At 40.8% G+C, this 12,179-nt stretch overlaps 1 protein-coding gene across 4 annotated transcripts in view; it reads left to right on the top strand.

Moving 5' to 3' along the window:
• The window catches only part of xpot (exportin, tRNA (nuclear export receptor for tRNAs)), a 56,206-nt gene that overhangs the window by 19,092 nt on the left and 24,935 nt on the right, over positions 1-12,179 (top strand). For all 4 annotated transcript variants that reach the window (XM_043709955.1, XM_043709954.1, XM_043709957.1 and 1 more), the window contains exons 10-15: positions 1,748-1,786; positions 1,873-1,935; positions 3,583-3,707; positions 5,993-6,137; positions 7,157-7,276; positions 8,387-8,481. In XM_043709955.1, coding sequence (XP_043565890.1) covers positions 1,748-1,786; positions 1,873-1,935; positions 3,583-3,707; positions 5,993-6,137; positions 7,157-7,276; positions 8,387-8,481 — 587 coding nt within the window. The remainder of the gene's footprint in view (positions 1-1,747; positions 1,787-1,872; positions 1,936-3,582; positions 3,708-5,992; positions 6,138-7,156; positions 7,277-8,386; positions 8,482-12,179) is intronic.

The raw sequence follows: 12,179 nt of genomic DNA, 5'->3' as shown, positions 1-12,179 counted from the left end.
TGTCATATGAATGCAGGTTACTATTACTGAATTGATCTGATTTACTTCACCTGAATTTAGTTCTTTAAAACCTTCTTTGCAGATAAAGGCTTGAGTTATCTCGTCCATGAATGAATGTTCCCAGAATCTTCCTCTGTTAATTATGGGTAAAATAATAGTACTGACCATGGATGGGATTTAAACAACCTAATTAACTTGTTATAATTATTTTTGTAGTGAAATGAGCCGTACAACTTAACATTACAATTAGACAACCACTTTGATAAGAGGATAATTGATCTGACAGTTGTGTATAATTAGATAATTTACACTATAATCTATCCACTATTATTTCAAATCTGGTCATAATTACTACTAGGCAATTGTGGGGAAATTCCTTGCTGTAATTTGAAAATAATAAAGACAAAATCTAAGTACCCCTGTACCAGTAGAATAGAGATAAGTTTAATACTTATGTCAGACACTAATCATGGTAAACTAGGAGCACGTTCACTCAGCCAGACGGAGACTTTTCGGGAGTCAGGAGATCCCTCCATAGAGTGAATTTGCGGTGTATTGAATCATCTTGGATCTGACTTCCATTGTGTTTAAATGTAGTGAATATTTGGTTAGCATTAAATGTAGGGTCTTGTGTAGAACTATTTGTTGTGTTTTTAATAAAAAAACAAACTAGGGGCCAAAAGTGCAAGATAGTTATTAATAATTAATCCAATAGGGAAATTACGACAAATTTGTTTTGTCAGTAATGAGAATGTTGAATTTATTTATCTCAGCCACATCCTGTCGTAATAACTTCGATAGTTTTGAGAAAACTAGATAGGTGTGTGAAAGAAAAGTGAATAAAAAGGAGATTCATGTCGAGTATTGTCACCAGTACCGAATTGTTGAGCTGAAATGGCCTGTTTCTTGAATCCAGGGAAACAATATACTGTAACCCGACTGGTATGTCAAAGTCCTAATTAGATCTACAATTTTGAATATGCAGAATTAAGTTTGTCTAAAAATCATGTTGTTATCCTTGAGTAATGAGTTCGCACACTGTGTTTTCAAGTGAGTTAGTCTGAAATTTTTCTCATCTTAAACTCCCTACCAAACATGGCAAGCATTTTTGAATGCAGTTATGCTTCTCTGATTCTATATTTGCTTTGGTAGGTAACTAGAATTCTTGTAGCTTTTACTAAGAGTACAGTGGCAGTGATTATAAAGTTCAAACTGGCAATTAAATGATTGACTCTCGTGTTGTGTGGCATATATTACTTGAGCTAAACAATGCTCCATGCCGGTCGAGGAATGAGTGAAGTGGCCACATGTTCTTGATATTGTAGTCCTGTGTGATAAACTGTGCAGTTTAATTTGTGAATGATGTCTGCATACTTTCACCTTGAGTACTGCATTCTGCTATATTTTAGTTTGAGATTCAGAATTTATATGACAGGAGTTTCTTGGGTTATCTCTTTATTTTTAGACAGACCAAGGGAAATTGCCTGCAGGATTCTAGGCTGAGTGAGTGTAAAGTTACCACCTATGTTTTACCTGGTGCAAGTGGGAATGCTCAACTGATGAGGCTTTTATTTTCCCTTTTTCATTGGTAGTCTAGCTAAGAGTGAAAACTATGCACACGATTAATGTTATCCCTTTCCTGCAGAATAACTTATTGTTAGTAATGTAGATTGACTATATGTATTGCTTTGTTAAAGCAGTGTGGGAGATCTGAATTTATAACCTCCTGTACTCATTATCTCTTCAGCTTCCTGCACTGACTGAACAGCAAAAGGCTAATATTGAGGTAAGCCTGATGTGCTTAAATGAAAAAAAATTGTTACACCAAGTTCTAGTTATTGTTTACATCCTGTGTCCATTTTTTCGATGTAGGCAATTATGCATGCGGTTATAAAGAAATTAACCTATGATGAAGAATTCAATTTTGAAAATGAGGTAAGACAGTGCGTTTCAAATTTGGTTATCAAGAATTTTGTATTGCATGAAATCACCTACCTTGCTGAGTGCAAAAGCCATGTTTCCCTGTATTCTGCAATTGTATGTTTCTAGCAAAACCAGCTTTAGCTAAGAAATCCTAATAAAAACTTTCCTTTAATCTATATCTGTGAAAAGCACACTGGTGTATATGTGATGGTTTGCAGGTTAAGGTTTTGTCACTGATGCTTGTAGACCCAGAGCCAATCTAGGTTTGACCATGTTCTGTGTTACTGGTCACAGCCAGATGTGTAGCTAATGACGGAAGGGGAAATAGTCAGATATGTTTCTTGATATTGGTCACCACCAAATAAATGAAGTTTGTGTACTCAGTTCAACGAAACTGGAAATTCTCAGCAAATCAGACAGCTGTGTGCAGCAATTTCTTAGATTTACAAATCAGTGATCTTTTGACTTTTGTGCATTATGAAAGGTTGAGAGATTCCACATAACTTGAGTTATGCACTTGAATAATGGCCACCTTGATATGTTTCTGAGATGATTCTAGAACTGTATCTCAGTCATACCTTAATGCAGGAGAGGCCTTGTTCACTATACAGGATATTACAAGGTTTTTACATATCGTCCCTCCAGTGTGGAAGCAGGCCATTTGGCCCATCAAGTCCACACTAACCTCTGAGGGTCCCACCACTGTACTCTATCCCTGCATTTCCTGTGGCTAATCCACTGAGCCTGCATATCCTTGGATACTACGGGACAAGTTAGCATGGTCAATCCATCTAACCTGCACATCTTCGGACTGTGGGGGGAAACCGGAGCACCCGGAAGAAACCAACGCAGACACTGAATGTGCAAACTTCACACAACACGGTCGTCTGAGGATGGAGTTGAACTCCGCTCCCTGTCACTGTGAGGCAGTAGTGCCGTCTGATTTTAAAAGGAGTGATAATTATGGCCTTTAAATCTCATTACTGATTCAGTTGAAAAGGAACATTTTAGTACAAATGCTGTAACTATCTTTTTTTATTTATATGCCGTAAGCATTATAAGCAAAACTGGCATTTATTGTCCATGCCTAATTGCCTCGAGGATAGTTAAGAGTCTCTGGTGTTAAGCATAGGAGTCCATTCAACCTGTCATGTTTGCACCAACCCTTTCGATGTGCATCATTATCTACTGCAGTTTTCCTGAATTCTTTTTATCCCATATCCACACACATTACTTATACCTGAATAACCATCCAACACTGAGTCAGCCACATTACTGTGGGCCTGGAGTCATTTGTGGGCTGGACCTGGGAAGGGCTGGCAGTTTTCCTTCATATTTAAGGGCGTCAGTGAACCAGATGGAGTTTGACTACAAGCAGCAGTTACATGATCATCCATTAGAACACCCATTGTTCACAGCATCTGAGAATAATAACCCATTTGAAATATTTTTGCTTCAGTTGAATAGCCCCTTATACATCCTTTTTCAATCTTTTGATCTTCCAACCAGCCTCCGTGATACTGATCTGCTTTACATTGCTAATGTTACCAGAGAAGTGCGTTCAGGTTTCACTGGAAATGGTTCTGAATCAAATCTTTGACGACAATAAAGCACCTTCCCCGATTTGCACCCAACAGCTCATTTTTATTATTTCACTAGGGCGAAGATGAAGCCATGTTCCTTGAATATAGAAAGCATTTGAAGTTGCTATTGGACAGACTGGCACAAGTTTCACCGGAGTTACTTTTAGCTGCTGTCCGACGGGTCTTCAATGCAACGCTGGGGTAAGTGTCACTGAGCGTGTGTGTCCTCGTTTGAAACAGATCTGCGTCATGTGTAGTTAGTATGATGTATTGGTGCTCCAGCATTTGGAGTTGTGTGTCAATTCTTGGAACTTTGCACAAAGCCAGTTACAGGTTTACTTGCCAGATAGTGAATTCGTGGCAAGTGGGGGCTAGATGCTTCTCTGCAGGAAGACTGAAAATGACAAGAACTGTTGTCCTAGATTAACATGTTACATGGTGAAACCACGGGAGGGGAGGACAAGCGTATGAAGCAGCAACAACTTGCATTTATATAGTGCCTTTAACATACCAAAATGTCCCACAGCGCAATGCAGGAATGTTGTCAAACAGAATTTGACAACAGGCCAAATACTAGGTCCAACCAACAAAGCTGGGAGAACTTCTTAAAAAGGAGCTGGAGCAGGTTAAAGGATTTTGACTTGAACGAACAATTTTTAAACGTTATCAATCCATCCCAACGTTTATAAACGCCAAACATTTAGGAACAGTTACTACTCCTTTTTAATTTAATCTATTTGGAAGTCCAGAATCTCAAAGTTTGGTGAAAGTAATATTTCCCTCAACTGACTGAAGTGAGAACTAGAATTGCTGGTTGTTTGCAGCTCAGAAAATTTGTGTATTTCTAAATAAATTTTTTTCTTGAGTGCCGGAGCATTGTGTATGCCAGTTTGAATGAAAACAAACAGGGGCCTATCACATTTGTACTTTTCACTCTTCAACAGTGCATATGATAGAAAGGTAGCATCGTAACTATGGACAGGAGCAAGACAGACAGACAGACAATTTGGGTAGGTAGCCACAATAACCATCCTCTTTGTAATCATTATATCTCTTTGACTGTGGCCGGTTTGAAAGTGGACCACTGAGATCGCACTAATCCATGTTTTAATCACTTGTAAATTTGACCTGTTTCTGATATTTGTGGGAGCTTGCTCTGTATGATCTGGCTACTGAATTTCCTACATTTCAACAACTTTAAAAGCACTCATTGACTATAAAGAGCTTTGGGACTTTGAGGTTGTGAAAGATGCAATATAAATGCAAGTCTTTATCTTGATGTATGCACATCCTTTTTAAGGGAATCAGCCATGCTTTATGCAACATCATCCTCAGTCTCTACCTGGTGTACTGGTATGCAAAGCTTTTTCTTGGAATTTCATGATGCAGGATATATTGTTAAACTGTAGTAGCATGTTGGTAAAGGATTAGAGGCTTCCTCACTTGGAATACATTTCTTTTGTGAAACTCTCAATTACTGGGCTTGTTCTCCTCCTGGAGGAGCCAAGCTTTGGGTTTGGATGGACTGTTGTTAAGGAAATAGACAATAGACATTACTACTCTACAAAGCCTGGAACTGCCCATGGATAGAATCCCAGTCATGGTATGTTGCAGACTTGTGATTCTGGTCTGGAGGCCTCTGCCAAATGTGTGCATGGCAAGGATTCCAAGTCCACATCTCTTTCTATGCAGAGGAGACGTGATGGGGCTGTCAGTTCTCTGGCAGCCTGGTCGGAGGGATAGTGTAACTGTTTTGTATCATCTTTATGATCCACAATGCTGATTTATTTCAAGCTTCAGAATTAGAAAGGAACACCAAAATGTCGACTTCACCACCTCTGCCCACAGAGACTTGCTTTCAATTGCTTCTGTCCTTGCGTTTTGCAAATGTTTACACTCCAGTTAATACCACTTTGCACATTCGCTTGCTGAAGCACGCACCAGACAATAGGGAATCTGTCTCTATTGCTGCCCATCGTTGCATTATTTTTGGTAGCTAATGATCTTTGTCACCACTGCACCTGCTTGTACCACTGACTACCCTTTCCCCTAAAGTAAATTGCACAACTTATTGAGGAATAATGAGGTACCTGTGAGCATGCTCACACTGACTACAAACATGTTGAGTGTTTGGGTGCAATGCAGTATTTGTTATACTACCTGAGCCTATTAATATCAAGTCCATTTGATTTAGGTCTCTGCAGTTATTTCATAAACCTGATCTTCCTTAGAAAAATTGTGCAAAAATATGTTTTGATAAATATTATTTGTGGTGAAATAACAGGATCGGAGGTGTGAGTCTTTTGCAGAAAGTTTGTAGACTGCAGTGATTGAAAAAGGTGGCTGACCACCACTTTTCTTGAGGGGAATTGGGCATATGCAGTAAATGCCAGCATCTCACCATGAAAGGGTAATGCTCCACGATATAACTTAGACTTTCCTTTTGCATCCTAGTGTACTTAGTTGTTTTCTTTCCTCCTTTACAGGAACTGGCAAAACACAAGGTTCATGGAAGTGGAAGTGGCTCTGAGGCTGCTATTCATGTTGGGAGAGGCAATCCCAGTGTCCCATGGTGCACATTTCTCTGGAGACAGTGCAAAAGCCAGTGTCTTGCAGGAGATGATGCACACAGTTGAGTATTTAGAAAAGTTGTAATTCACCTCGTTGTAATTACCAATACTGAACATCTGGATGGATCAGGAGCTTACTGTTTTAAAAAGGGCATTCTGAACGTTATCCAAGATTGTTTTATTACATGGATTGGCATTTGGGGATTAATTACTTCTAGAAAAGTTATGAAACATTTTGTGTATGCCATTGCATGTGTATAAGATTACAGACCAACTTGTGAATTCAGTGGGAATTGATTTTCTAGAAAGAAGCCATTTAGCCCATTATGCCTGTGCACGTTTGTTGAAAGTGCTGCCCAATTTAATGGCAGGACAGATGTACTTATAAAGCACTGTAGTGTTCTGAGGTGGTGAAAATTCTTCAGTGTAGGGAGCACTTGGCCATAAAACTAAAATGAAAACAGAAACCACGAAGATATCTTTCATCCAAAGAACAAAGAAAATTTAAGCCAGGAACAGGCCCTTCGGCCCTCTAAGCCTGAGCCGATCCAAATGTACTGTCTAAACCTGTCGGTCAATTCCTAAGCGTCTGTATCCCTCTACTCCCCACCTACTTGTGCATCTGTCCAGATGAATCTACCGTACCTGCCTCTACCACCTCTGCTGGCAACTCGTTCCAGACATCCACCACCCTCTGTGTAAAGTACTTGCCGCGTGTATCCCTTGTGTCCAACACTGGTGGTCTTCAGAATCCTGTAATTCATTACCCTTTGAAGTGCAAATCAAATTGCTTTTTGAAAGTTTGACATTGACCAGTTTGTGGTTGATCTATGTGTGGCTCCCACATTACTGCATTGTAGATTCCTTGAAGAAAAAGGAAACCATGTGGTTGTCATGCACTGTTGAAAATGTGGTTTGCAAGCATTAGAGTGTGATATTACTTTCAGATTCACGTTGTGGAAAAATAAGATACCATTTATAAATCTTTGCTTCCTGGCCTGAGTACTGTAGTGTGGACCAAAATAAATGAATGGTTTCTATTAATTTCTGAAATATAACATGCTTTTACTGTCCCTATAGTTGGTGACATCTGGAGTGAGTCAGTACCAGCATACATCAGTTACTTTGGAGTTTTTCGAAATAGTAGTTCGCTATGAGAAATTTTTTACTGTAGAACCACAACACATTCCAACTGTTCTGGTGAGTTGTTTCAAACACAAATCTCTGGCCTGAATATTGCCAAAAGGTGTATTGGCTTATTGAGTTTCCTTTTCAATTTGGACACATTGTATATAAAGTGTACTGATGCTCTAATATATGGAGAGGGTCTGAGAATATTGAAAAACTGATTTATTCCTAAATGTTAGGGTCTAGTCTACAGACAGTGTTTATAGGAATTAATGGTTTGAGGAAATGAGAGAATGAGTAAATGGGCTTATATTCTCTGGACGTCAGAAGAATCAGAGATCACTTCTTTGAAATATACAAGATTTTGGAGAGGCTTGGTAGGGTAGGCATTGAGATTGTTGCGAGCTGGGGAGTCTAAAATGTGGAGGTGCAGTCTCTGAATAAAGGGACAATCATTTAGGATTGGAATGAGGAATTACTCCACTCTGAGGTTTGTGAATGTGCCAAATCCTCTATACCAGAGGATTTGTTGCTGCTCCATTTTTCTCTTAAATATATTCAAGGCTGGAATAGTCAGGTTTTTTGGCCTTCCATGAAATCAGGGAATACAGCGAACAAGTGGGAAGTTGAAGATTAGCCATGATTGTAAAGAGTGGCAGAGGAGCTCAGCTGGCCTTATCGTTGCTCCTGCTCTTAGTTTTTTGTGAACATTTTAAGGTGGTAGTTTTAGGGGCACACCTCTTCACATTTTAAGGTCTCAAACTTTACTAGAGGAAGAAGCCCTAGTCTGTTCAGTAATGCTATTTTTGATCGTTAATAAGTGTACATTCCAATCTGGGAGCTTCCCTGCTACTCTAGTGGTTAGGATTTTGCAGTTTGACTGCTGCCCCCCAGGATCAATTCCCAATTAGGCAATAAAGGGGCTCTTGTGGTGCAGTGTAGTTGTTCCTACCTCTGGTCTGGAAGGCCTGCACTCAAGTCCCACCTGCTTCAGAGTTGTGCCTTAACACTATGAAAAATATCTGTTCCCATGAGAGTGCTTTTAACTTCCATTAAAATAGGCAAGTGAAGTTTACATTAGTGGATCAGCTAAAATGCAACATAACTGGATTCTTTATCATTTCTTTTGAGATGTGTCGTAAGTTACAAAACAAAACAATGTTTTTATTATTACTTTTGCAGATGGCGTTTTTAGATCATAGAGGACTACGTAATAGTAGCCCTAAGGTGCGAAGTAGGACAGCGTACCTGCTCTCCAGATTCATTAAATCTTTAAGGTAGGTAAACCCAATAAGCAATGAGACGCCTTCCAGCTTTCACTTTGATTGGAAATCCTTTGTAATACCTAACTTTTATCATGAGGTATTAATATTGTTAAAGGGTAAAAGTCTGCATTGAGTTCTGAATTGTTCCATGAAGGTCAGTCTGATGGAATCTAGGTACTCCCCATCACTGGCTGTGGCCATACGTGCCCTTGGGGTGGGGGGTGGGGAGTTCTCTTTGTGTTCCTGTGTTGTAGTGGTGGTGTGTCCTAACACACACAGGCAGGGAAAAACTGCTGAAAAGGGCAGGGAGATGGTCTGAAATGCATGTGTTTCAATGCGAGAAGTGTAATAGGCAAGGTAGATGAACTCAGAGAGCTTTGGTTAGCACATGGAGCTATAACATTATTGTGACTATGGAGACTTGGTTGAAAGAGGGACAGGACTGGCAACTGAATGTCCCAGGATTTAATGTTTCAGTTGAGGTAGAAAATGCTGTAAAAGGGGTGAGGAGGGAGTTTTTTTTTTACTGGTAAAAGAGTATCTCTCAGCTGTACTGAGGGAGGATACAGGTCATTCTTCCATAACACGCATGTTGTCAATGTGAAATGGCTGTAAAGCAATTGGCAATAGGGCACACTGTTTCTCAAACACAGACCTTTAAAACATGTGTTGGCTATAATGTGATTACATCGCCAACACTAAGTGCTATTTGTGTTGCGCGATTCTTGTGTAGAGTGGGGTCACACAAGAATGGAACTTCCACACTACAGAAGAGATGACTACATCAGAGGACTTGTGCAGCGAGCCAATATGGGTAAAACTCCAGAATAGAAAGATGAAATACAATGCTGGGGATACACTGCAGTTCTCCTAACAGCCAGTGGAAGATAGAGAAGATGATTATGTCGACTGATATTGGGAAAAGTGTAAAATCAGCAGGGTTGTTGTGGGTGATTTTTAACTCCCGCTTTATTAACTGACATTCAATTTGTGGTAGAGGCTTGGATGGGACAGTATTTGTAAGGACCGTTCAGGAGGGTTTCTTAACACAGTATGTAAACAGTCCAACCAGGGAAGGGGCTACACTGGACCTGGTTTTGGGAAATGAGCCCATCCAGGTGAGTGAAGTTTCAGCGGGGGCACATTTTGGGAGTAGTGACCATAATACCATGAGTTTTAAGATACTCATGGATAGGGATAACAGCAGTCCTGAAGGGGTTAAGTTGGGGAAAGGTGAACTGCAGCAATATTAGGCAGGAACTGGAGAGTGTTAATTGGAGGCAGCTGTTTGAGGGGAAATCCACATTGGGCATGTATTTCAAACAGCAGTTGATGAGAGTTCAGGAGCGGCACATTTGTTGCCGATGTGAATATTGAGTCACAATTAATTAGAATGGACGGCTTTGAGGTATTTAGGGAAGAGGTGTTGGAAATTCTGGAAAGGATGAAAATAGATAAGTCCCCTGGGCCTGATAGCATTTATCCTAGGATTCTCTGGGAAGCAAGGGAGGAGATTGCAGAGTCGTTGGCCTTGATTTTTATGTCCTCGTTGTCTACAGGAATAGTGCCAGAAGACTGGAGGATAGCAAATGTGGTTCCCTTGTTCAAGAAGGGGAGTAGGGATAACCCTAGTAACTATAGGCCGGTGAGTCTCACTTCTGTTGTGGGCAAAGTCCTGGAGAGAATTGTAAGGGATAGGATTTATGAACATCTGGAGAGGAATAATGTGATCAAGGATAGTCAGCATGGTTTTGTGAAGGGCAGGTCGTGCCTCACAAACCTTATTGAATTCTTTGAGAAGGTGACTAAGGAGGTAGACGAGGGTAAAGCGGTAGATGTGGTGTATATGGATTTTAGTAAGGCATTTGATAAGGATCCCCATGGTAGGCTACTTCAAAAAATACGGAGGTATGGCATTGAGGGTGAGTTGGAGGTTTGGATTAGGAATTGGCTGGATGGAAGAAGACAGAGGGTAGTAGTTGATGGCAAAGGTTCATCTTGGAGTGCCGTCACTAGCGGAGTTCCGCAAGGATCTGTTTTGGGACCATTGCTGTTTGTCATTTTTATAAATGACCTAGAGGAGGGGTTAGAAGGTTGGGTGAGCAAGTTTGCGGATGATACGAAAGTCGGAGGAGTTGTAGACAGGGAGGAAGGACGTGGCAGGTTACAGAGGGATATAGATAAGCTGCATAACTGGGCAGAAAGGTGGCAAATGGAGTTCAATGTAACTAAGTGTGAGGTGATTCACTTTGGTAAGAGTAACAAAAAGACGGTGGAGTATTTTGTGCAGTTTTGGTCGCCATACTATTGGAAGGATGTGGAGGCACTGGAACGGGTGCAGAGGAGGTTTACCAGGATGTTGCCTGGTATGGTAGGAAGATCGTATGAGGAAGGCTGAGGCACTTGGGGCTGTTTTTCATTGGAGAAAAGAAGGTTTAGGGGTGACTTGATAGATGATTAGGGGTTTAGATAGGGTTGACCATGAGAACCTTTTTCCACGTATGGAGTCAGCTATTACGAGGGGGCATAGCTTTAAATTAAGGGGGGGTAGGTATAGGACAGATGTTAGGGATCGATTCTTTACTCAGCGAGTCGTGAGTTCATGGAATGCCCTGCCAGTAGCAGTGGTGGACTCTCCCTCTTTATGGGCATTTAAACGGGCATTGGATAGGCATATAGAGGATAGTGGGCTAGTGTGGGTTAGGTGGGCTTGGATCAGCGCAACATTGAGGGCCAAAGGGCCTGTACTGCGCTGTATTTTTCTGTGTTCTATGTTCTATTCCTGCAAAAATGAAGGATAGGTACGGCAAGTTATTTGAACCTTGGATGACCAGAGATGTGTTGAGGTTGGTCAAAAAGAAACAGGAAGCAAACATAAGGTCGAGGAGAATGGGAGCAGACGAAGCCCTTGAAGTATATAAGGAAAGCATTTAAACAAGAATGAGAAGGGCTAAAGGGGGTCATAAAAAGTTGTTAGCAACAGGATTAAGGAGAATCCCAAATACATATGTTAAAAGCAAGAGGGTAGCTGGGTTCAGGATTGGCCCATTTAAGGATAAATGAGGGAATTTGTGTGAAGCCAGAAGAGGGAGGTGAGGTCCTAAACAAACACTTTGACAGTATTCACCAAGGAGAAGGATTTGGTGGAGGATGATCTCGGAGTGTCGAATTTCTAAGCCAAGTTGCTATTAAAAATTAAGAGGTTTTATGCATCTTAAAAAAAAAGTATTAAGGTAGATAAGTCGCTGGGTCCTGAGGGGATCTATGCCAGAATATTGAAGGAGGCAAGCGGACAAATTGTTGGACCATTGACAGACATCTTTGTATCCACAGGGAAGGTCCCAGAGAACTGGGAAATAGTCAATGTCATCCCATTGTTTCGCAAGGGTAGCAGGTATAACCCAGGAAATTACATGCCTGCAAGCCTCTCATCAGGGTTCGCTGAGACAAGATCCATACGCATTTAGAAACAAATGGACTTATTAGCGATAGACAGCATGGTTTTGTGCATGGGAGGTCATGCCTCACTAACTTGATAGAGTTTTTTCAGGAGGTGACGAAGATGATTGAGCGGAAAAATGGTTGTTAATGTCTGCATGGACTTTAGTAAAGCCTTAGACAAAGTCCTTCAAGGCAGACTGGTACAAAAAGTGAAGTCACATAGTATCGGGGTGAGCTGGGAATCTGGATACGGGACTGACTTAGTACTG

This window comes from Chiloscyllium plagiosum, chromosome 19 (assembly GCF_004010195.1).
Source record: "Chiloscyllium plagiosum isolate BGI_BamShark_2017 chromosome 19, ASM401019v2, whole genome shotgun sequence".
In the NCBI taxonomy this organism is placed as follows: domain Eukaryota; kingdom Metazoa; phylum Chordata; class Chondrichthyes; order Orectolobiformes; family Hemiscylliidae; genus Chiloscyllium; species Chiloscyllium plagiosum.
The sequence above is the reverse complement of the archived record's forward strand: the minus strand, read 5'-3'. Positions and strand labels throughout refer to the sequence as shown.